The 23,233-nt window shown below is 35.8% G+C and overlaps 1 protein-coding gene across 6 annotated transcripts in view; it reads left to right on the top strand.

Moving 5' to 3' along the window:
• Positions 1–23,233, top strand: part of LOC308343625 (RNA-binding protein 27) — a 77,448-nt gene that overhangs the window by 37,681 nt on the left and 16,534 nt on the right. For 2 of the 6 annotated variants that reach the window (XM_080804757.1, XM_080804756.1), the window contains exons 9-19: positions 1,362–1,526; positions 3,443–3,592; positions 6,999–7,143; positions 7,799–7,952; positions 10,766–11,062; positions 12,352–12,492; positions 19,042–19,161; positions 20,091–20,165; positions 20,306–20,470; positions 21,709–21,813; positions 21,935–22,126. In XM_080804757.1, coding sequence (XP_080660883.1) covers positions 1,362–1,526; positions 3,443–3,592; positions 6,999–7,143; positions 7,799–7,952; positions 10,766–11,062; positions 12,352–12,492; positions 19,042–19,161; positions 20,091–20,165; positions 20,306–20,470; positions 21,709–21,813; positions 21,935–22,126 — 1,709 coding nt within the window. The remainder of the gene's footprint in view (positions 1–1,361; positions 1,527–3,442; positions 3,593–6,998; positions 7,144–7,798; positions 7,953–10,765; positions 11,063–12,351; positions 12,493–19,041; positions 19,162–20,090; positions 20,166–20,305; positions 20,471–21,708; positions 21,814–21,934; positions 22,127–23,233) is intronic. The other 4 variants (XM_080804761.1, XM_080804760.1, XM_080804759.1 and 1 more) reach the window with 2 other exon arrangements.

Genomic DNA, 23,233 nt, shown 5'->3' with positions numbered 1-23,233 from the left:
TGTACAAATTAGCCTTTAATTTTTCAGTTCTCATATGGACTGAGAATGCACTTCCCCATTTTTCTCTTTAGTATACTCCTTAATTCTGTAAGAAATTCTGCCAATAGGTCATTCTTACATCTGTTATTAGATTGTTGATCTATTAGATTGTTTTTGTAAAGTAATGATTGAAAGAGACTTTTTAAATGTAAATATTGAAAGAATTGGTGCTAAGTGCAGTTTTGTGATCTGCTATACAGTATGATTTGTCACTTGCTCCTTTGCTTCGCATGTAGAAGGATGGTAAAATTTAGTACCTCTGTTTCCCTTCTACATTTCCTATGAAATCAGATGGTTGCTTTGTGGCTTGTTCTGTTAAAGTTTATTAAAAATCTTTTGGAAATTTGTAACTTTTAAGGACATTGATTGGGTTTAAAAAAAACTTCTAAATTCGTTTTATTTTATCTTTTGCCACATTATGAGTGTATGACTTTAAGTATAAAGTATTGAGTAAATATTGTAAATAGGTCTCTTGGGGTAATCAGTAGAATAATAGTAGTAAGTGACTGATGAAAGAAAAAAACTGCTCCTTGATACTTCTTTTTAAATCCTGTTGTATCAGATTTGACTTCATTGTGTCAGAAATTCTTCCATTAATAAATATGAGCACTAAATGTCCTTTCTTTCAAAAAGTGATTCCTAATATCTGAGGTAATTTCATATATATACTGGTTGGTCTATGTATCTGGGGTTTTGTCCTTTTTTTCTTTGACTTTACTTGTTATCCATCTGCTAAGGGGTAACAAGTTTTCACTATCTTGTTTAGTTTTTTTCTTTTGAATGTTTCTTATTCTCTGTGAGGGTATGTTGTGGTGTGTATGTGTGTGTGTGTGTTTAATTTCTTTATTGATCTTTTCTGCTGTCAGAAATGGGAGTATGTTTTGTGTGAATCTGAAATTATGTGACTTTGAGGAGAAGAGTTTTTGTTTTTAATGGGTATGACAGTCTTCACAACTACATGTTTTATTGGATACAAGTCTCTACCGTCTCAGGGTTTCAGGGCACTTTTGTCTGATAGTGTGATATGGTTGACTGTTTAGTTTTAAGTATGGTTAGCACATAGTTATTCACTTTAGATTACAAAAGATGGAGATTATGCAGTCATACTATCTAATTCTTGCTCTTTCTTTATACCTCAGTGCATCCCAGCCCAGTTGTATGTCTTTTTCTTGAGTTAGGAAGAATCTCAGTAATACCTTTCTCGACTGCCATTCCCATGGGTGTACTTTCTCTGTTCTTGGCTGAGGTCTCAGGAAGTACGGCATTACCTGAGAAGCTTGTGACTCTCATTCCCAGCTGCCCTCCTATTCTTTCCTCTGTAGGACAGCCCATGTACTCTCGTGAACATGGTGCTGCTGCATCTGAGCGACTTCAGTTGGGGACACCGCCTCCTCTGTTGGCAGCTCGTTTGGTGCCACCTCGAAACCTCATGGGATCCTCCATTGGGTACCATACCTCAGTCTCCAGCCCCACCCCTCTGGTCCCAGGTAAGCTTTGCTACAAATGGCCATCCACCTCTCTGATCTTTTGTACCACAGCTTGCCAGCCTAAGTGGTGACTGGCCTACTGATCTGCTGTCACCAATTCCCATTAAACCTCTTAGGTAGTTTTCTTTCCTGTTCCTTTGCTTCTTTGATTTGTCCCTAGTGGTTGCTAGATGATGAGGCCTCCTGTGTGTCTGTTACCTCTGGTGTCCTCTATATTGAGTTTTAGTGCTTCAGGAACAAAAGTCATGCTAGTTCTTTGAATTAATTTCTAATCCAATAAATAGGAAGAGGATATCTAGTTGAATGTTTTCTAAATCAGTTTTACATTTCAAGAAAAACTCAGTTAATTTTTAAAAAAATAAAACAAAAACAAACATCTGATTTCTTGGTGATCAAGGGTGAACATCTTTTTTCCCCCCTCTGCTCCATGTATGGACTGGTTGTGTATAACGTAGTGATTTCTTGAAAACTCTTCCCTCCTACCTACATGTACATGTTGAAGACCTGTGTGGAGTGCTTCGCGGGTGTCTCATGAGGTTTTTAACATTTCTCCTTTTGCCTTTGGGTCTCCGTTCATCATAATTGACTTAAGGACTTTGAAGTTTCTAGGAGTTCTATATATTCTCAGGAATTAGAGAACAAGGTCATTTGATTATGTAACTTCTTTAAAACTATCTGCAGCTGTAGGAGATTTAACTATAGGAGATCTTCTGTCAAGACTACCAAATGGTAACTGAAAACTTTTTTTAAATAATAATTTGCCGATCTTCTCCTTTGAATCATGTAATTGATTGGCCATTAATAAGGATTTGGATGTCTCTTACCTTGTAGCTGAAACTTCCTATGAATGTCATAGAGAATTTTTCCACTAAGAAAATTTTTAAAAAGATGCAGGAACTTATAAAGAACAGTAGAGAAAACCAATGTCTTCACTTAATCTTAATCTTAACTGTTCTTTGATTTTATGTAGGATGAAGAGGATGTATACTGTTTAGAGATTAACACTCAGAATTTCTTTAACACTAACAAAATATTATTTAGCATTAGAATTGTAAAAATTAAGTATTTAGTTTTAGAGAAAACAAAGGGAACATGATAAAGGTGGCATTGATGTGGTGGTAGGGAGTAGAATCGTGATTACTTTTAGACATACAAAATTCATCTTACTTATTTAGCTGTTTGAAAGAAAGCATTTGAAATGTTCTGTGTATGAAACCAGCTATTGTATATGCATTTTAAAGTATAGATAACCAAATTAGCAGATTGGTTTTTTACCCCTAATTAAAAGAGTACCTAGAAATTGGTGAGACATAACTGAGGAAACCCAACCGGTCCTTTATATATGGTGTTTATATATGTGCATGCTTCTCTCTCTCTTTTTTTTTTTTTAATCTAAATTCTTTTTTTTTTTTTTAAGATTTTATTTATTTATTTGACAGAGAGAAAGATCGCAAGTAGGCAGAGAGGCAGGCAGAGAGAGAGAGGGGGAAGCAGGCTCCCCGCTGAGCAGAGAGCCCGACGTGGGGCTCGATCCCAGGACCCTGAGACCATGACCCGAGCCGAAGGCAGAGGCTTTAACCCACTGAGCCACCCAGGCGCCCCTATGTGCATGCTTCTTTTAATGTTCATTGATGTTAGGATTAGGTGATTGATATAGAGGATAAAAATGAATAGGTAAATAAATGGAACTCTCTCCATAGTCAAGAATGGATCTGTGTATCTGTGTTTTGGGACAGGAGCATTTTCAGTTCTTTCACTTCTAACAGGTATATCTATATACTGTAATTCAGATATGTATGTATAGGTCGATACATTTGTTGAAGAAAAATATCATTTTTTGCAGTTGTTTATTTTATTAATGAGAAATTAACTTCTCTCTGATTTGTTATGTGTTTTGTTGTTTTGTTTTCCCACAGATACGTATGAACCAGATGGTTATAATCCAGAAGCTCCTAGTATTACCAGTTCTGGTAGATCTCAGTACAGACAGTTCTTTTCGAGAACACAGACACAGCGCCCAAACCTGATTGGCCTAACATCTGGAGATATGGATGCAAATCCAAGAGGTGAGACTGCCTCATACTTACTTTGATGTTGTTGTTACACAGGAGTTCAGTATAGCATTCAGACCTCACTAAAGTCCGGAGTTACGTATACATTGTCTTTTTGAAGAGTGCTATATAATCATATCAGATAAATCTGCTTGAATAACTGTATCTCCAAATTTTATTTTAAAGCTATAATTAGAATATATTTATTTTAAAATAAAAGTAATACTCATATTTTTTAATTGCTATTTTTGTAGACCTTTAGGCTGGTTTGGCTGTTTACTGGGCACTGTGTTAAATATTAGGTAAAGAAAGATGAAATGGCATGGTCCCTTGCCCTCAAAGAACTGATCACTTAAGGGCCTACTTTGTATCCTATGAGCTGTGCTTCACACCAATAACAGAATCTGAAACACTGCAGTAAAATTATCATTTGATGTTTTTTAGTATTTATGATTACAACCCTATGTCAGGACCTTTGCAAAGAATAGTCGCAAACCTTTAAAGACTAAATGCAAAAAAAGAAAATAAAGATAAATGCAAGTATTTACCTTAAATATGGGTTGATGTTGTCCTTTCTCCTCCCTTCAGAAAGGGTAGGCTAGAAAGTTTAATGACATTCCAGTTCTTCTTACTTGTATAATTTGATTTGTAATATTTAATTTGAATTTGAATGACTGGCCATGGGACATCCCAATAGTATTTTTCTGATTTAGTTATATGGTTATCCATTTTCCTGTTCTTAACCTTCTTTCCTATCTTGCTTTTATTAACTTTTCTTTAGTGCATTAATATCAGTGTTACCACTGCAGACTAACAGTTTTTTGTCAAGATGAAGCCAAATGCTTTTATATGTATTAATATCTTTTATTCCTTTCCTATAACTCCTTCAAAAATGGTACTATATTTATTCTCTTTTTATAGATAAAGACACTGAGGGTTAGAGAGGTTAAAGATCTTGCCCGAGGTTATACAGCTATTAATGACAGAACTGGAACTTGAACCCAGGCGTATCTAATGAAGAATGTGCTTTTACCTTCTGTGCTATAATGCATAAATTATTACCATATTACTTGGAATTAGTGGGAAGATCATATCCTCAGAAATTGGTGTTTTCCTTTTGCCAGTAGTCTGGTCTTTGTGCGCATTCATGTATAGTAATTCATGGATAATCTCACTCAGATAGAAGTCTTGTGGTTTTTGTACAACAGGCTTGGTTTGTCACGTTGGCAAGTCATCAAAATTCTAGCTATATATTTCTTTCCTTTTCTTATAAAATACTTCAGTAAAGAAAAGCACTGAGCAGTGTTAAGAGGTAATCTTAAGTGTTCTAGGGAAAATATAATGGCATCTCAAATTCTAGAATGCTTTATGCCATCACAATTGCTATCTCCTCCATTAGCCTTCTAAAAACAAAGGCTATTAACAGGTCAGAGATTATAGTTACTTTATTCACTGATTTACACATAAGGTCTAATATAATTGTTGGAGCCCTAGCAACTGCTGAAGAAATACATGTTAAATAAATGAACTTGCCTCACAATTTCCCTGACTGTCATACAGTGAAATGGTATATACACCCCCGCCCCTCATTCTTACCCTAACATCTAGCCCTACATGTTATTCCTTGCTGTGTTTTACCTTGGTGGAGTTACTAAAGTTAAGGAGAATATTGAGACTATATCAGGAGGCCGTTACAAGTTCACTTTCTCTAAGTATTTTAGTCGTGGGACACCTGGGTGTCTCATTTGTTAAGCGTCTGCCTTCGGCTCGGGTAATGATCCCAAGGTCCTGGGATTAAGCCCTGCATCGGGCTCCCTGCTTGGCGGGAAGCCTGCTTCTTTATCTCCCAGTCCCCCTCCTTGTGTTCCCTCTCTCGCTGTGTCTCTCTGTCAAATAAATACCAAAAAATCCAAGTATTTTAGTCGTAAATGTGAATGAAATATACCAGTTTATAGTATTGGCTTTGGATTTTCCTCCCAACTTTTGAGTTTGAGAACTTTTAAACCTATAAAAAATAAAGAAATATAATAAACATCCGAATACCTTTGCTTAGGTTCACCATTTGTTATGTGTAGTCACCTTTGGGTGTGAGTGCTTGCTTGTATACATGCACATTCTTCTCTTTCTTCTTCCCTTCTCCCTTCACTTTTTTTCCTTCAACTACTTGAAAGTATGTTGTAGAGATTGAGCACTTTGGATCCTTTATTTTACATCTAAGAGTAAGGTGTCGTCCTGTATAAGCATAGTATCCTTGCTACACTTAAGAAAATCATAATTCCATAGTAATATCCTGTCTGAGTGATTCAGCGTTTTGTTAAATCACATAAGAATACAAATAATTTCACTATATTTATGGTGCTAAGTCCTTTGATTGCTTGCTTGAGATGATAAATATTAGATCTGTCGTTTGTAGTGTAATCATTTGTGGAGTGGTACTTTGGCACCACATAAATATTTTGCTCTCGGGGTACCTGAGTGGCTCAGTTCTGCTGGAATTCAAATTCAGGTCTTTTGACTCCAGAGCTTGTATTCTAAATGATGTGCTTCCAGGGGCCCCTGGGTGGCTCAGTCATTAAGTGTCTGCCTTCAGCTCAGGTCATGATCCCAGGGTCCTGGGATCCAGGCCCACATCCAGCTCCCTACTCACCCAGGGGGCTGGGAGTCTGCTTCTCCTTCTCCTCTGCTCCTCCCCCTTGCTTGTGCTCCATGCGCGTGTTCTCTCTCTTTCTCTCTCTCACACATGCTCTCTCTCTTTCTCTCAAATAAATAAATTCTTAAAAAATTTTTTCTAAAAAAGAAATCTTGTTCTCTAACAATCTTGCACTGGGTTTTTTTTTTTTTTTTTTTGCATTCTTTGAGGATCCTTGCCTGAATTAGTTTTTATTTTTATTTTTTTTATCTATTTATTTAAAAGATTTTTTTTATTTATTTGACAGACAGAGATCACAAGTGGGCAGAGAGACAGGCAGAGAGAGGAGGAAGCAGGCTCCCTTCTGAGCAGAGAACATGATGCGGGGCTCCGTCCCAGGACTCTGGGATCATGACGTGAGCCGAAGGCAGAGGCTTTAACCCACTGAGCCACCCAGGCGCGCCCTCCCCCCCCCGCTTTTTTTTTTTTAAGATTTTATTTATTTATTTGACAGAGATCACAAGTAGAGAGACAGGCAGAGAGAAGAGGACTGAATCAGTTTTTACATTGGAGTTGCCAATGACTTTTTAAACTTGGATATTGTATTTTTAACAGAGGAGAAAAAAGGAGGCCATTGATAATTTTTTCTTGCTGTTAAGCATTTCTGAAAAGGAAATGGTAGTTGGGTGCTATTCACTGTGCTTTTTTAGCTTTTAAGCTAAATATTTTAATCATTTGAAATTCCCCCAAATACTACGCATTGTTAATAATGTTAATTTTTGTTTCCAACAGCTGCTAACATTGTCATCCAGACTGAACCACCAGTTCCTGTTTCAATTAATAGCAACATAACCAGAGTAGTTCTTGAACCAGATAGCCGAAAAAGAGCTATAAGTGGTTTGGAAGGGCCGCTCACAAAGAAACCTTGGCTGGGAAAGTAAGATAATTTGCTACTTAGTAACATCTACTTGGTGTTTTTGTTATTTTTGTGTGCATTAGTAAATTTGTAAAATTAAGAGTTGTCATTAATCAATGAGTTTCAAACTATGTGTCTCAAAAGTTAGGGTTCCCAGAGACATCATTAGAACATCTTAAAAATGGAAGAGCTAACAGAATGTTAATAATAGATACTAGTAATTTGTATTTGCTACATACAGGTCTAGCCCAATATTAAGAATTATCGAGGCACTGGAAGTGAATAGAAAAGAAGAAAAACTTAGGTATTTTTGCGGAAGCTGAAAAACACTTCATAAAAAAATGATGTTCTTTCCTTGCTTTAACGTTAGACTCCTTGGTAATTGTGGTGGATCTTTTTAGCATATAATTTTAAATCTCATTTGGGCCTCTTTCATTTTGTGATCTTTTGCCATTCAGTCTTCTTTCTTTCTCTCTACCTGTTCTGTTCCTATGTAACAAGGAAGATACGAAAATTATTTAGTAATTTCTGAAGAACGTTAAGTAATTTCCCAAGAATATAAGAATGTCTTCCAGATAATGCTTTAATACATATAAACTTGAATTATTTGTTGACTTTTTTCATGGCTAGGCATAAGGTGGGGGAATTAATCAAGATCTGTTAATATTCTTTTCAGGCAAGGGAATAACAGTCAGAGTAAACCAGGATTCTTGAGAAAGAATCAGTATACAAACACCAAATTAGAAGTCAAGAAAATCCCTCAGGAATTGAACAACATTACCAAGCTCAATGAACACTTCAGCAAATTTGGAACTATTGTAAACATCCAGGTAAATGTGACTCGGTTGGTGACAGAATTAATGTGGTTTTATGCATTTTTGAAATATTCTTGTCAGTTCAGTTTGCTTAAATGAGCCAGTAATTAGTGTGATTATCTCTACTGAGTGTTTTAAGCTCCACTGTATAGCCCTTAACCCAACTTCATGATGAAATTGTTAAGCTGAATTTGTTTTTTTTTAATGCATTTGTTTCTTATCCACAACTTCTTCCTGAAAGACACAGAGGCTAGTTGGTGTATTTTTGTTCATAGTGCTATCCCTGGACAAATGACTTTTTAATCTGCTTTATTAGTATTCTAATTAGGTAGGTGAGATTTTTGTTAATTTCTAAGATTGTAATTTTGTCTATTGAATGACTCTTATATTGTAGTGAAATACTAATTTGTTAAGAATGGTTCTACTCTTAAGAATTTTTGGCAGTGTAACATGTTGTCTAATATCTCATAAATAGTAGCTTTTGTATTCTGTCTCCAATTTATGAATTTATAGTTGAGTGTTATGCTGTAATTGAGAGTACGTGAAGGCCTCATTAATTTTCCATTTCAGTTAGTCACCCCTGTTGGTTAATGTTGTCATCAAACCAAAATGTGATTTGTATAACGGAGTTTAAAAAATAGTATTAGGAAATTTGATATTTCAAAGAACTCAAATCTTTTTGAAAGAATTTTTTTTTTTGGAGATTTTTTTAAGCAGTTTTTTGGTCCCTGAATGTAGTACATGTTTAGTTTTATAGATGATTTGGAAATACATTAAACAAAAGTGAAAAAAAAATCACCTCAATCTTATTACTTTTGCAGTAACAATTACTAATACTTTAATGAAAAGACAGAATGTTTGTATGGAAGAACACACATACGCACATATATACATGTTCTCTTTTTAAAAATACACACTTTTAAGAATACATACCACATGTCTCTGACTACCTTTTATCTCTTACATGTTTTCTAGGTCATGATTGTTTATAGCATTTAGAAAAATAAGATGGCTTAATGTTGTTTGGTAAATGAGTCTTATCTGGTTTCCATTAACACATACCACAGACTATGTGGCTTAAACAATAAAAACTTATTTGGGGGGAAGTCCAAAATCAAGGTGCTGGCCAATTTGGTTCCTGATGAGATTCTCTTTCTGCTTTGCCGATGGCCCCTTTCTTGCTGTGTCCTTGAATTGTGGAAGGGGAGAGAGATCTCTTTCTCTTTCTATAAGGCTTCCAGTACCATCTGATTAGGGCCCCACTATTATGATTTTTAACTTTAATTCCTTCCTAAAAGCCCTATCTCCAAATGTAGTCATACTGTGGGGGCTTGGGATTTCAACATAAGAATTTGGGAGGTGATCATAAATCAGTCCCTAGCAATAGGCTGTAATTTATTTACTATTCTTCATTTTTGGGAATTTCTGTTTTTGTTACTTTATATAAAAACAATGCTGTGGTGAGCCACCTTGTCGCTGAACCTTCATTATTTTTTTATGATGCATTGCTGAATTAAAGGGAATTTTAAGACTTTTTATTTGAGCTGCCAAATTGTTCTCTAAGAGGGTTGTGCCAATTGATACTCCTAAATGCACTGTATGAGGCCTCATCGGTACTGTAATATGGATCCATTAAGATTTTTTTAGCCAGTTTTGTAAGTGAAAAATTATTCTTGTTTTAATTTGCTTTTTTAAAATAGGTTTCTAATTTGTATAGCTCTTTTGCAGGTTTGTTTGTTTGTTTGTTTGTTTGTTTTTTGGGTATGCCTATTGTCTTTGCCCGTTTTTTATGAAGGCATTTATAGTAGTGCTTTTCTAAGCCACAGCTTGTCATATATATTAAAAATACTTTTTCTAAAAAAAAAATAAATAAAATAAAAATAGTTTTTCTATTCATCATTTAGTTTAGGGCATATTTGGACTGACAGATTTTAAAATTTTATGTGGTAGAATCTACTATTTGTCTTTATGGATTCTACTTTTATAGGAATGCATAAAAAGGTTTTCTAAACACTCAAATTATGCCCATACCCACCTTTTTTTCTTTTGTGTTTTTATCAGGTTTTTTGTTTATTATTGTAAAATAGTTTCTTTTTCTGGAGTTTATTTGAGTGTAAGATACCCAGAAGGGATCTAACTACTTTTCCCCAAGTGGTTAGGTAACATTATTAGGATTTTTGGTGAATAATATTCCTTTATGTATAATCTTGGAAAATATGCATGTTATCTTTTATTTTATTTTATTTTATTTAGATTTTTTATTTATTTATTTGTCAGAGAGACAGAGAGAGAGCGAGCGAGCACAGGCAGACAGAGTGGCAGAGGGAGAAGCAGGCTCCCTGCGGAGCAAGGAGCCCGATGTGGGACTCGATCCCAGGACGCTGGGATCATGACCTGAGCCGAAGGCAGCCGCTTAACCAACTGAGCCACCCAGGTGTCCCTGCATGTTATCTTTTAGAGGGATGGAGAACTTTACTTAGAAAGCATTCAGAGTGGGTTTCAGCAGGCTGTTCTCTACCTTTTTTTTTTTTTTTTTAATATTTTTAAAATTTATTTGACACAGAGAGAGACAGAGAGAGAACACAAGCAGGAGGAGAAGCAGAGAGAGAGAGAGAAGTAGGCTCTCCGCTGAGCAGGGAGCCTGATGCAGGACTTGATCCCAGGACTCTGGGATCATGACCTGAGCTAAAGGCAGATGCTTAACCACCTGAGCCACCCAGGCACCCCTCTTCTCTACTTTTGAATTATTTATCAATAGTTTACTTGAATTTAACTGTTCTTTTAATTTCTGTGGGGTTTTTTATTGATGCTTTTGTTTTTTCTTACAGGTTGCTTTTAAGGGAGATCCAGAAGCAGCCCTCATCCAGTATCTTACCAATGAGGAGGCCAGGAAAGCCATTTCCAGCACTGAAGCAGTTCTAAACAACCGATTCATTCGAGTTCTGTGGCATAGAGAAAATAACGAGCAGCCAGCACTACAGTCTCCAACACAGCTACTCCTGCAGCAACAGCAAACACTTAGTCACCTGTCACAGCAGCACCATCATCTGCCACAGCACCTTCATCAGCAGCAGGTGCTGGTGGCCCAGTCTCCTCCCTCAACAGTACATGGGGGTATCCAGAAGGTAATCCGTTGATTCACAGAGAATGACAGGTCCTCTAGTCCCACCCTGATCTAGATCATTGTTTCTCAGTTTGGGTCCTTAGGTCTTCTACATTAAAGCCACTCAGTTTTATCTGCAGACAGCAGCATCTCATCTCCTCAGAACTTATTAGACATGCATTTTCTTGGACCTCACCCCACCTTATTCAGTCAGAATCACTATGGTTGGTGCCTAAGCAAGCACCAGATGATTTTTAGGAACCGTGAAGTTTGATAAGTGTTCTTCTACTAGTGTTAATTACCTAGGTACAAATTCCTGGGCCTTATCTCCCCAAACTTACAGAGTCAGTTCTCCAGATATGAAGCCCAAAAATCTACATGTTTAAAGAAATATGCTTAGTGATTCTTCTCAACACTAAAATGTAGTAACTGTGCACTACCAAACAACTTTGGATCTATAACTTTTGCTTTGTTTTGTGTTAGAATCAGTCATCTAGTACCCACTCTTCTGTCTTAATTTTCTGCCTTTAATTTTCCCATTTAGAAAACTCTTTTTAAAAGCCCTTAGAACTTTGTAGAACTGAAACGTAAGCTCCAAGAAAATGGGGATTTTTGTCTGTTTTACTCATTCTGTCTTCCATGCCTAAAACAAGGCCTGGCACATATTGTTTGATAGACTTGAATGACTAGATGAAGGAAGGAAAGAACAAACTACTATGCAGTAGAGCCATTCCAATATTGATGATAATGATAAACCTTTTCCTAGTGTTCTTTTGTTTCAGTTAAATGCATTCAGATTTTTAAAAAGGAATTCTTATCATACATAGCCTTCATTCATCATCCTTTTTATTGGCACCTAAACCTGGATTTCTTTTGTCTCTCTCCCACTTCATGTTAGAGCACAAAGGCAAATGCTTCCCCTGGATGTTGGCCCCATGTTGTATTAAAGTGATACTGTCACCTTTGTGATCTATTAGACCCATTTCTGTTATTGTTAAAAGCTACCATTAGTTAAAACTCCCAAATCCCTGAAAGGGAACATTGAAAAAATCATTAGAAATTTTTATCTGTATGAGCATATATACATATATGCATGCATTTTGGTATGACATTTTTCAGACATCCATAGAAGTATGGATAATGGCAATCATTTCTATATCTACCACTTAAAAAATAAAACCTATGGGTAATTGAAGCACCCTCCCTTCTCATTTCCTTATTTTCTTCCCCATGGTAATCACCGCCCTGAATTTGTATTATTCCTGGGCATTTTAAAAACTTTGACCACATATGTGCTTATTTTGTGTGCAGATGATGAGTAAACCGCAGACATCGGGCGCCTATGTTCTTAACAAAGTTCCTGTTAAGCATCGTCTTGGACATGCAAGTGGTAACCAGACTGACGCATCACACTTACTGAGTCAGTCAGGTGGTGCTGGAGAGGATTGCCAGGTCCGTATTTCTGTGCTTCTCAGATTATTTAAAGCTATTTAGTGACAGAGAGAAATTAAGACATTGACTTTCATCCAGATTTGTAATGTCTTGTTTCTTCAATCAGGGTAAATGTCAGAGCTAACCTGAATGTGGCAGGTAGACTTCTCTAATTTCCGTGATTATGCTAGAAATGGGCAGTTAAATTTTTTTTCCTATTCAAAGTGAAGTAGGAATTTGAGAATTTTAACCACTTACTAATAGGGAGATGTCTTTCTTAGTCCATTTCTTTTCCTCTTTAAATAAGAACGTAATGAAGAAGATTCTGTTGTAATTGAAAGTCAAACTTTGGAATATATTTTAAGAAGTTTCTTTGCTTTAGGAATATATCTGTACGGTGACTCTCCACAATGGTGATTATTTCAAAGAGGGCCTAAAAAATTCTGAAAAAGAACAAGGGGGTACTAGCACTAGCCCTACTAGATGGTAAAAAATATTATGAAGTCTGTATAACCAAGTCAGTTGATACTGGCACATGGATAGACTAAGAGAACAGAATAAAAGACAAGAAACAGTCTCGCTTGCAAAAAAGAATTTTTAGATGTCAAAACAGTATCTTAGGCCAGTGGGGAAAATACGGACTTTTTGATTGATGGTATTTGGATAACTGGATAGCCATATAGAAAAGATAAAATTAGATCCATTTTTAAGTTATATAATAAGCTAGGATAATTTCCAAAAAGATCTGATATTTAGATGCCGATGGAAATGCCATGAAAGCAAATTTGGCAGTGTCTGGCAAAATTATGTATACATTTATTCTAAATCAGTAATCCTCCTCCTCAGAATGTATGCCAAAAGTATATTTGTCAAACTATGAAAAAATATATATGTACAAGACTAGTAGTTGTAGGCTCTTTATGATAGCAAAAGACTGGAAACAACCCAGATGTCCATCGGTAGGGGACTAGATACTTAAAATGTAGTTGTACATTCATAGAATAGCATATGTGCAACTTTACAATGGAAGGAGGAGTATCTTCATATGAACCATGAGGTGATCATCAGTATGTACTAGGTAAAAAGAAGAGTAAAATGGAACAAAACATATATAGTCAGCCCTGTTAGTATAAACAAGTAGGTCCAATGAACACATATAAATATTTGCTTATTGACAGGAACAAAAATTCCTAAAATTAATTTGAAAAAAAATTTTTAATTTCTAAAATTTAAATCTTGGTGGTTACAACAAGAAAAGAAGAAACTAGACAACTTTGACTATGTCTTGTTTTAGAAATTTGTCTTGGAACCATGTAATGGTGAATGCAGTTATAAAATAAAATGAAAAAATTCATCTCTAAAAATTAAAAAGAAAAGACAAATTGACTAATGTTTGCATAAAAGGCTTTAAAACACAGTTACTTGACTATATATTCATAGTGAGATAAACCCTGAGGACAAAAAGCAATTTAAAAAAATTTATTTATTTGAGAGAGAGAGAGCGCTTACGCACGAGTGTATATGAGCACATTGGGGGGATGGACAGAGAAAGGGAGAGAGAAACCCAAGCAGACTGTGCACTGAGCTTAGAGCCTGTCCACGACCCTAAGATCACAACTTGAGCTGAAACCAAGAGTTGGAAACTTAACCAACTGTACCACCCAGGCCCCCCACAAAAAGCAATTTTAAAAAGTATTTTTTTTAAAAGATTTTATTTATTTATTTGACAGACAGAGATCACAAGTAGGCAGAGAAGCAGGTAGAGAGAGAGGGGAAGCAGGTTCCCCACTGAGCAGAGAGCCCTATGCGGGGCCTGATCCCAGGACCCTGAGATCATGACCTGAGCCAAAGGCAGAGGCCTAACCCACTGAGCTACCCAGGTGCCCCTGCAAAGTATTTTTTTTTTTTTTAAGATTTTATTTATTTACTTGACAGAGAGAGATCACAAGTAGGCAGAGAGGCAGGCAGAGAGAGTGAGAGGGAAGCAGGCTCCCTGCCGAGCAGAGAGCCTGATGCGGGACTCGATCTCAGGACCCTGAGATCATGACCTGAGCCGAAGGCAGCAGCTTAAACCCCTGAGCCACCCAGGCGCCCCCCTGCAAAGTATTTTTTAACAATCATGTTGTTGGCAGTGTTGGTATTCTGAAGCTGGTTTGTGAGCATTGTAGGGTAAATCAAATGAATTATATTGTTGTCACTGACAACTGAGATTTTTAATGTGATTGAAAAGAAGTATATGGTAAATGAGGTGAAATAAAAACACTGTAGTCCTGCTTTGAATTGAAACTATGGTTGATCCTTGAACAACTTGAATTTGAATTGTGCCAGGTCAGCCTGAACATGGAACTTTATTATTTACTTATCTATATACTTATCTGTCTATCTGTTTATGGTTTTATTTAAATTAAGTTAGTTAGCATGTAGTTTATTATTAATTTTGGGGTAGAATTTAGTGATTCATTAGTTGCATAGAAGACCCAGGGCTCATTACATCAAGTGCCCTTCTTTTTTTTTTTTTTTTTTAAGATTTTATTTATTTATTTGACAGACAGAGATCACAAGTAGGCAGAGAGGCAGGCAGAGAGAGAGGAGGAAGCAGACTCCCTGTGGAGCAGAGAGCCCGATGTGGGGCTCGATCCCAGGACCCTGAGATCATGACCTGAGCCGAAGGCAGAGGCTTTAACCCACTGAGCCACCCAGGCGCCCCTCAAGTGCCCTTCTTAATGCCCATCACCCTGTTACCCCACCCCTCACCTCCCTCCCCTCCAGCCACCCTCAGTTTGTTCTCTGTAGTTAAGAGTCTCTCCCTTGTTTTTTTATTTTATCTTATTTATTTGACAGAGAGAGCTCACAAGTAGGCAGAGAGGCAGGCAGAGAGAGGGGGAAGCAGGCTCCTCGCTGAGCAGAGAGCCCTGACACGGGGCTCAATCCCAGGCTCAATCTGGGATCATGACCCGAGTCAAAGGCAGAGGCTAAACCCACTTGAAGCACCCAGACGATTTATCTCCTTCTTCGTTTTTATAATATTTTATTTTTCCTTCACTTCCCTTATGTTCACATATGAGTAAAATCAAATGGTATTTATCTTCCTCTGACTTATATTTTGCTTAGCATAATACATTCTTGTTCTATCCTATTGTTTCAAATGACAAGATTTCATTCTTTTTTTTTAAGAATTCTTTTCTGGTACATGAGTATGTTTTTAAATTTATTCAGATGTTTATTTTATTTTATTTGAAGATTTTATTTATTATTTGAGAGAGAGGGAGAACACGAGCAGGGAGGAGAGGAAGATGTAGGCTCCCCACCGATTAAGGAGCCCTTAGGACTCTGAGATCATGGCCTAAGCCAAAGGCAAATACTTAGCCAACTGAACCAACCAGGTGTCCCATAAGATTTCATTCTTTTTGATGGCGGAGTGTGTATACACACACACAGACACACACACCCCCCACATCTTTATCCGTTCATCTATTGGTGGACGTCTGGGCTCTTTTAAACATGAATTTTTAAAATAATTACAGTAAAGACTGTAAATGTATTTTCTCTTACAATTTTCTAAATGTTTTCTGTAATTATCGTAAGAATACAGTATGTAACATACAAAGTATGTGTTAATTGACTGTTCATGTTATCAATAAGCCTTCTGGTTAACAGTAGGCCATTAAGTTTTGGGGGGAGTCAAGTTAAATATGTGGATTTTTGGCTGTGGGGTGGGGTGTCAGCACCCCTTAACTCTTGAGTTATTCAAGGATCAGCTGTATTGATAAAATTCAGATACTGTTTTATCTTAAAAAACAAGCAATAAAAAACTCTAGAACATTGCTTAATTCCACTCACTGAAAAGATCTGGAAATAATAATCATTCCAAATGATTATCATGCCCCCTCCCAAGCACTCAGAGCCAGGGGTTCTTGAACTCCAGATCTGGGGCTGACAGTATTCTAGATGATCCTAGAATATTTTATCCATCCAGAAAATGAAGTTGTGAGATTTCTAGAATCCTGTCAAAGAATGAGAAATTGTCATAAAGGCTGTAGATCTGCTCACTGATTTAAAGGACATTCATAAGACAGCAGAACGTCTTACCAGAGTATCATAGTAATTCTGTGGTGAATACTGCAGGATGAGTGACGTGCTTTCTTTAACAATTTGCAAGAAAAAGAGACGGGAAATGAAGCAATTTTAAAGGAGACTTAAAAGAGATATAACCACTGTCAGTAGATGGACCTTAATGGGAAAAAATGTTTAGAAAATTATAATACAATCTTAGGATGTGAATATCTAATCATATTAAGGAGTTACTGTCTTTTAAGTATGATGATGGTATTGTGGTTATGTTTAAAAAAAAAGGTCCTTATTTTTTAATGATACAACTGAAATACTTACAGATAAAACAGTGCGGTGTTTCGGTATGAATGTGGAGTTGGGGATTTAAGTAAAACTGGATTATAATAGTCTCCCCTTATCTGCAGGGGATACTTTCCAAGACACCCAGTGGATACCTGACACCATAGAAAGTACCAAACCCTAATGTTTTTTCTGTATATCTCTACCCATAATAAAGTTTAATATATAAATTAGGCACAATAAAATGAGTAACAACGATAATAAGGTAGAATAATTATAACAATATACTTTAATAAAAGAGGTTGCTTTCAAAATATTGTACTATATTAGTACTTGTTCATGTGATTGTGTGAGGTGATAAAATGCCTATATGTTGAGGTAAAGTGAGGTGAATGATACAGGCATTGTGACGTAGTGTTAGGCTACTGATGACTTTCTGATTTGTCAGAGGGTCATCTGTTTCCAGACTCCAGTTGACCTCACGTAACTGAAAGCATGGAAAGCCCAACTGTGAATAAGGGGAAACTACTGTATTTTATGTCCTGATAATTAGTGGTGCTTAGTGATGGATACATCAAATTGGTAATATAACTCTTTTGTTTCAAAAATTCCATTATAGGGCGCCTGGGTAGCTCAGTGGGTTAAAGCCTCTGCCTTCGGCTCAGGTCATGATCCCAGGGTCCTGGGATCGAGCCCCACATCGGCCTGGGCTCTCTGCTCAGCAGGGAGCCTGCTTCCCCCTCTCTCTCTCTGCCTGCCTCTCTGCCTACTTGTGATCTCTCTCAAATAAATAATAAATAAAAACTTTAAAAAAATTCCATTATAAAAAGATACTAAAACAAAGACAGTTACAGATTTGGAAGTCAGACGGCCCTGATTGACTTGACCTGCCTCTTACTGGTGTATTAGATAACTCGGGGACATTGGTTTCCTTTTCAATAAATTGAGTTGCTGTGGGGATTGAAAATTTTCATGTTGCTTAAACATGGTCATGTTTTCAATAAATTGAGTTGCTATGGGAATTGAAAAGTTTTGTGTTAGTGAAGTATGGAAGGGGTGTGTTTAATACATACTATAGTGCTTAATAAATTGGAGGTGTTGCCATTTTTATTTTAATAAATAATAACTTGAATTTCAGCTATGTAGGGTTCTTGCAGTACTTCAGAGACTCTTGTATAGTTAAAGTAGCTTAATTTTGAGGATAGTTGACTATTGTATGGTGGAGAGAAGTTTTGTATATGGTTATGAATAGTTAATGATATTTACACAATTGAAGTTTCTGTGAATTTCTTGATATTATATTCTTTGTCCCTTATATATTTAATTAATAATTAATAATTAAGAGGAGCATATGTTAGGAAAGTCTTGAACCAGAAAGATTGTACTATACCATGTAGTTCTGTGCCTTAAGGGAAGACTACCTGGACAGTGGTCTGTTCAGAAGGGGAAAGGAATCTAAATACCAAAACTAGCACAGTAGAGATGACAACTACTTTGCTCAGATCTGTGAACTAACTACTTGTCTTATGTTTGATTATAAATTCATGTAGCATTTTATTAAATACAGTAAGATTATGTTTACAAAGTACTTTAATCCTGTGTTAGGTGATTTGGAGGAGGGTTTAAGGAAACAGAAGTAATTCTGTGATTAGATGTCTTAATTAGTCTTAACCTAGGAGGGAAAACTAGAATGAGGCCAAGCTGTAATTGGTAAAGAAGCTGCAGTCATTCCTGTTAGGTTAGAGAGATCTTTATTTGTTTTTATTGTTTAGTTAGTATTCCTGTTTTTTGTGTTGGTTCAGTCATGATTGTGGAGTGGTCTTGTTTTTGTCTTGACCCATCCTGGTCCCAAGAGTGGCCTTGTTGGAGGTTGATATTCTGTGAAATTGTTTTTGTTTAACAGGACAGTAAGGCCTCACTCAGAGTAGTTGGCCAGCTCCTAGATAATAAGGGGCTGCAGTTCTTTTTCTCTCAATTAAAAAAATATAAGGAGAAGAGGAATAATGTGATTGCATCCCAAAACACGTTATTGCTAAAATTAATTTTTGTTTTTATATTTGAGTGACAGTTGAATTTATGATACTTAAAAAACTCATAAGTGAAGTTTTTAAATGTAAAAAAAGTTTTAACTCCTGAAAAAAAACAAATACATGCAGTCTTTCTAAAAAATTACTTGAAAGCATTTCTAAATTTTAATTTACTTATATTTGTGTTTCATAGATATTTTCAGCTCCAGGCCATCCAAAAATGATTTACAGCTCCTCAAACTTAAAGACACCTTCAAAACTTTGTTCAGGGTCTAAATCTCATGATGTTCAAGAAGTTCTTAAAAAGAAGCAGGTAACAGCCTTGATTCTAATTTCCTTAAAGAGGAAATGACCCGTTGAATTCCTAAGTGATTATGTTAACACATTTGAATAGTTCATGTTGTTATGGAACTACATTAAAATGTTTATTTAGCTGCTTCTGGATGTAGTGTACATTTGAAAAAAAGAAGAGACAAAAAAATATTTTGCTGTTGCCTTTCACTGGCTACATGAATCACAAGGAAAGAATTCTTTCCATATAGAAATAAAGAACACTGAGTTGTCCTGTTTTGTTTTTTTCCTGCAAGGTAAAGAAGCAGTTTTATTTCATTATTTCCTCTTTTAATTCCTCTCTTGCTTTGTAAGTCAAGAAAATATTTCACATAAAGTAAAACATTTATGTAGTTGTTACTCATATGACTCAGTTCTGAGTTGCATTATCTTTTTAGATTTTAAACTCATATGAGTTTTTCAAATAAAATAGATATTTATATGTATTGTCCCAGTATAATTGGAGATTTGATTAACAGAGAGGGGTGAGAGGCAATTTTTTCCTGGCAAAGATCCATAGAATTTGCTATGATTTCTGTCCTCCAGCTTCATCTCACATTTTTTAAACTTTAAACTTGGAAAATAAAGATTGGCTTTTTACATTGGCAGACGAAAACAGATCTTGTTTTTCTTCATAAATACATTCACATTATTCAAGTGAATGTAAATGTCATAGATACAGTGTTCGGCATTTTAAATATTTTTTCAAGTACAGTTATAAGTATAAACTCTCATACAGAAAATATATTTAAGGTTTCATTTCTGGTTTCAGCTGTTTTTTGATTAGGAGCAAAATTTTTCTTGAACAGCATAGGGATGACCCAGAAGAATTGAGTTGCTCTTCTATCAGATATATGCAAATGTTAGCAAATTTTGTTATCCATTACTGATTTTTTTTATCTTTTCGTATAGGAAGCATTGAAGCTACAACAAGACATGAGGAAAAAGAGGCAAGAAGTGCTAGAAAAACAAATAGAATGCCAGAAGGTGAGACGAGCTCATTATTTGCCTGCTGGAATTGATGGATACAATGGATTTTACAGAGATATCCCTCACAGTAAAGTTTATAAGCATTATTCATATTAAAATTTACTAAGCGTAGTTTTACTTTTTTGTTTATTTTATAGATGCTAATATCTAAGCTAGAAAAGAACAAAAACATGAAACCAGAAGAGAGAGCAAATATAATGAAGACTTTGAAAGAGCTTGGTGAAAAGATCTCACAGTTGAAAGATGAATTAAAAACATCTTCTGCAGTCTCCACACCATCTAAAGTAAAGACAAAAACAGAGGTATCTATTTGTATTTTCCATTCAGCATAGTACTGTTGGACATCTGTTACATGCTTGGCTCTTTGAAAATACACTGGAAGCCTTAAGTAGCTAATAGTCTAATGGGGAGACAATTAGAGTGATATTTTTCTTTTAATGTTTCTTTATATTCTGTGTACTCTCTTTGAAAGAGGTGCTAATACCCTCTTTAAACAAAGATGTGTTTTTTAACTAGATTTTTGGCTCCCTTTCTTGAAGATGAAATTGCTAGTGATGGCAAGAAAAAAGTGTGTTTTCCTGTTACATGACTTGTTTTTCTAATATTATAGTACAGTGGAACTATCTCTTTTAATATTCAAAAGGTATCATCGGCTTTATATGGGTAAAAATGTGGTATTCTGTTGAAAAGATTAATCAGAAGTTCTAGATCCATGTAAGTCTTATTTTGTTAATTGCCATTTGTTTCCTTACCCTAGGAGAATCCTTGCTGTACACAGTGGTTCCATTATACCACATCCCTGAGTGGAGTTTTAGATTCATTGCTGGCCCTTTAGGAACTCGGAATAAAAAATTTATCAGATATATAGAATGCAAATTTTTATGTACAGTATCATAATGGATTTGAAATTGTGGCTCTTTATTACTGGAGAGATGTAAAGTATTTCATCAACATTGTTTTGAAAAAAATACAATAAAATATTTTTATTGAAATGTCCCCCAATTATAGAAGGAACATATACACACTTAAAAAATTAGAGAGTATATGTAGGGGGGAAGAAATTCTCTCATAGTCACTCCATCTAAAGACAGACAGTTTGTCCCTCATACCAAAAAGAGAATGGCAATTGTTGTAGGGTTTAAATGTGGAAGCATTATGTAGCTATTATTTATGTTTGTATCATTAATGAGTATTTCCTGTGTAATCCATTTTGCCTAACTGTGTTTCATTTATGACTCTTTACTATTAGAAAATTATTCTCAGCTCCCTCTTCTCAGCTGTTTCCAAGGTCTGAATTTTAGGCCATCTTAAGCAGTAATACTGCTTATTATTTTTTACTGGTATCAGTATACTCTCTGTGTGTTTTTGTACAGTTAACCTTCCCTAAAACACTCAGGTTTATTGCATCCTCTTATTCTCATTTTGCCAAAAGAGATGTGTCATCCTGTAAGTATAATATTCTGAGTAAGATCTTAGATGTTATCTAACAAATACATTTTTTTTTTAAACAAATACATTTTTACTCTTAATTTTTCCAAAGGCTCAGAAAGAACTATTAGATACTGAACTGGATCTTCACAAGAGGCTATCATCAGGAGAAGACACAACAGAGTTACGGAAGAAACTCAGTCAGTTACAAGTTGAGGTGAGATTTAAGAGGAGTTACCCACTACGTTTAACACCTCAGATAATACTTTTTTCTTCCTCTGTTTTCCAAGGTTCAGTCTGACAATGTGTATTATATTCTACCTTTTGTTGTTTTTAAGGCTGCACGATTAGGTATTTTACCTGTGGGTCGAGGAAAGACCATGTCCTCTCAAGGTCGAGGAAGAGGCAGAGGCCGTGGAGGAAGAGGAAGGGGCTCACTGAATCACATGGTGGTGGACCACCGCCCTAAAGCACTGTCAGTTGGGGGATTCATTGAGGAGGAAAAAGATGAATTACTTCAGCATTTCTCAGTAAGTTTTTAAAGTAGACAAATGCCAACTCTAAAAGCACTGTATTCCGCATTTTCTTGCTGCCTTCTGTATAAATGTCAAGTGTTTTATAGATTAGAAAATCAAGTTGTAAAAAAATGGGTATTAGCAAATTCTTATTAATATATTTGAAGGTCAAGAAGCAGCTCATGCTTTGTAATTCCATAATGCTCCACATAAATGTGTTTGTACTGACAGGTTGTTCCCAAGCAAATATTTGATTTTTTTTTATGGTTATTACATGGTTTAGCAGGTGTTTATAGTCAATCAGTGAAAATAGCTTGGGATGAAGGCAGAATTCAAAGGAGGAATTTATTAGAATAAGAGACATGTATCGCTATATTTTGTATATAGTGGCAAACACTTTTAGATAAACATGTTATACAGAGATTTGTTACAGGTGACTGTCTTTTATTTGCTCCTTTAACTGAGTATATTCTCTTTCCACTCATTCATTTAATAAATACTGAGTGTTACTTGTGCTAGAGCATTTGCATATATGATCTTATTTAATCTTAAATAACTGTATAAAGTGCATGTGAAATTCTGTGTGTACAGATGAGAAAATGAAAGTTTAAAACTTAAGAGTAGGGGCGGCTGGGTGGCTCAGTTGTTAAGCGTATGCCTTCGGTTCAGGTCATGATCCTAGGGTCCTAGGATCCAGACTGGCGTCAGGCTCCCTGCTCAGTGGGAAGCCTGCTTCTCCCACCTCACTCCCCCTGCTTGTGTTCTCTCTGTGTGTGTGTCTCTCTGTCAAAAAAATAAATAAAATCTTAAAAAAAAAAATCTATGTTTAAAAATAAATAAATAAATAAATAAATAAAAACTTAAGAGTAAACCAGCTAAGATCATACAGTTAGTAAGTGGTAGAACCAAGATAAAAATACGCACAGTTGACTTAACATCTGGAATCCCTGTTCCTCAAACAACTTTTTTGAGAGAAAACATTTTCAGTCCTGTTTGTTTGTTTGTTTGTTTATTTATTTATTTATTTATTTTAGAGAGTGAGCAAGTGAGCATGAGTTGTGGGGAGGGACAGAGGGGAAGAGAGAATCTCAAGCAGACTCCGTACCCAGTGCCCTGCCCCAT

Source organism: Martes martes (assembly GCF_963455335.1).
Source record: "Martes martes genome assembly, chromosome: 5".
Classification (NCBI taxonomy): domain Eukaryota; kingdom Metazoa; phylum Chordata; class Mammalia; order Carnivora; family Mustelidae; genus Martes; species Martes martes.
Note: the sequence above shows the minus strand (reverse complement) of the source record. Positions and strands in the feature narration are given on the sequence as shown.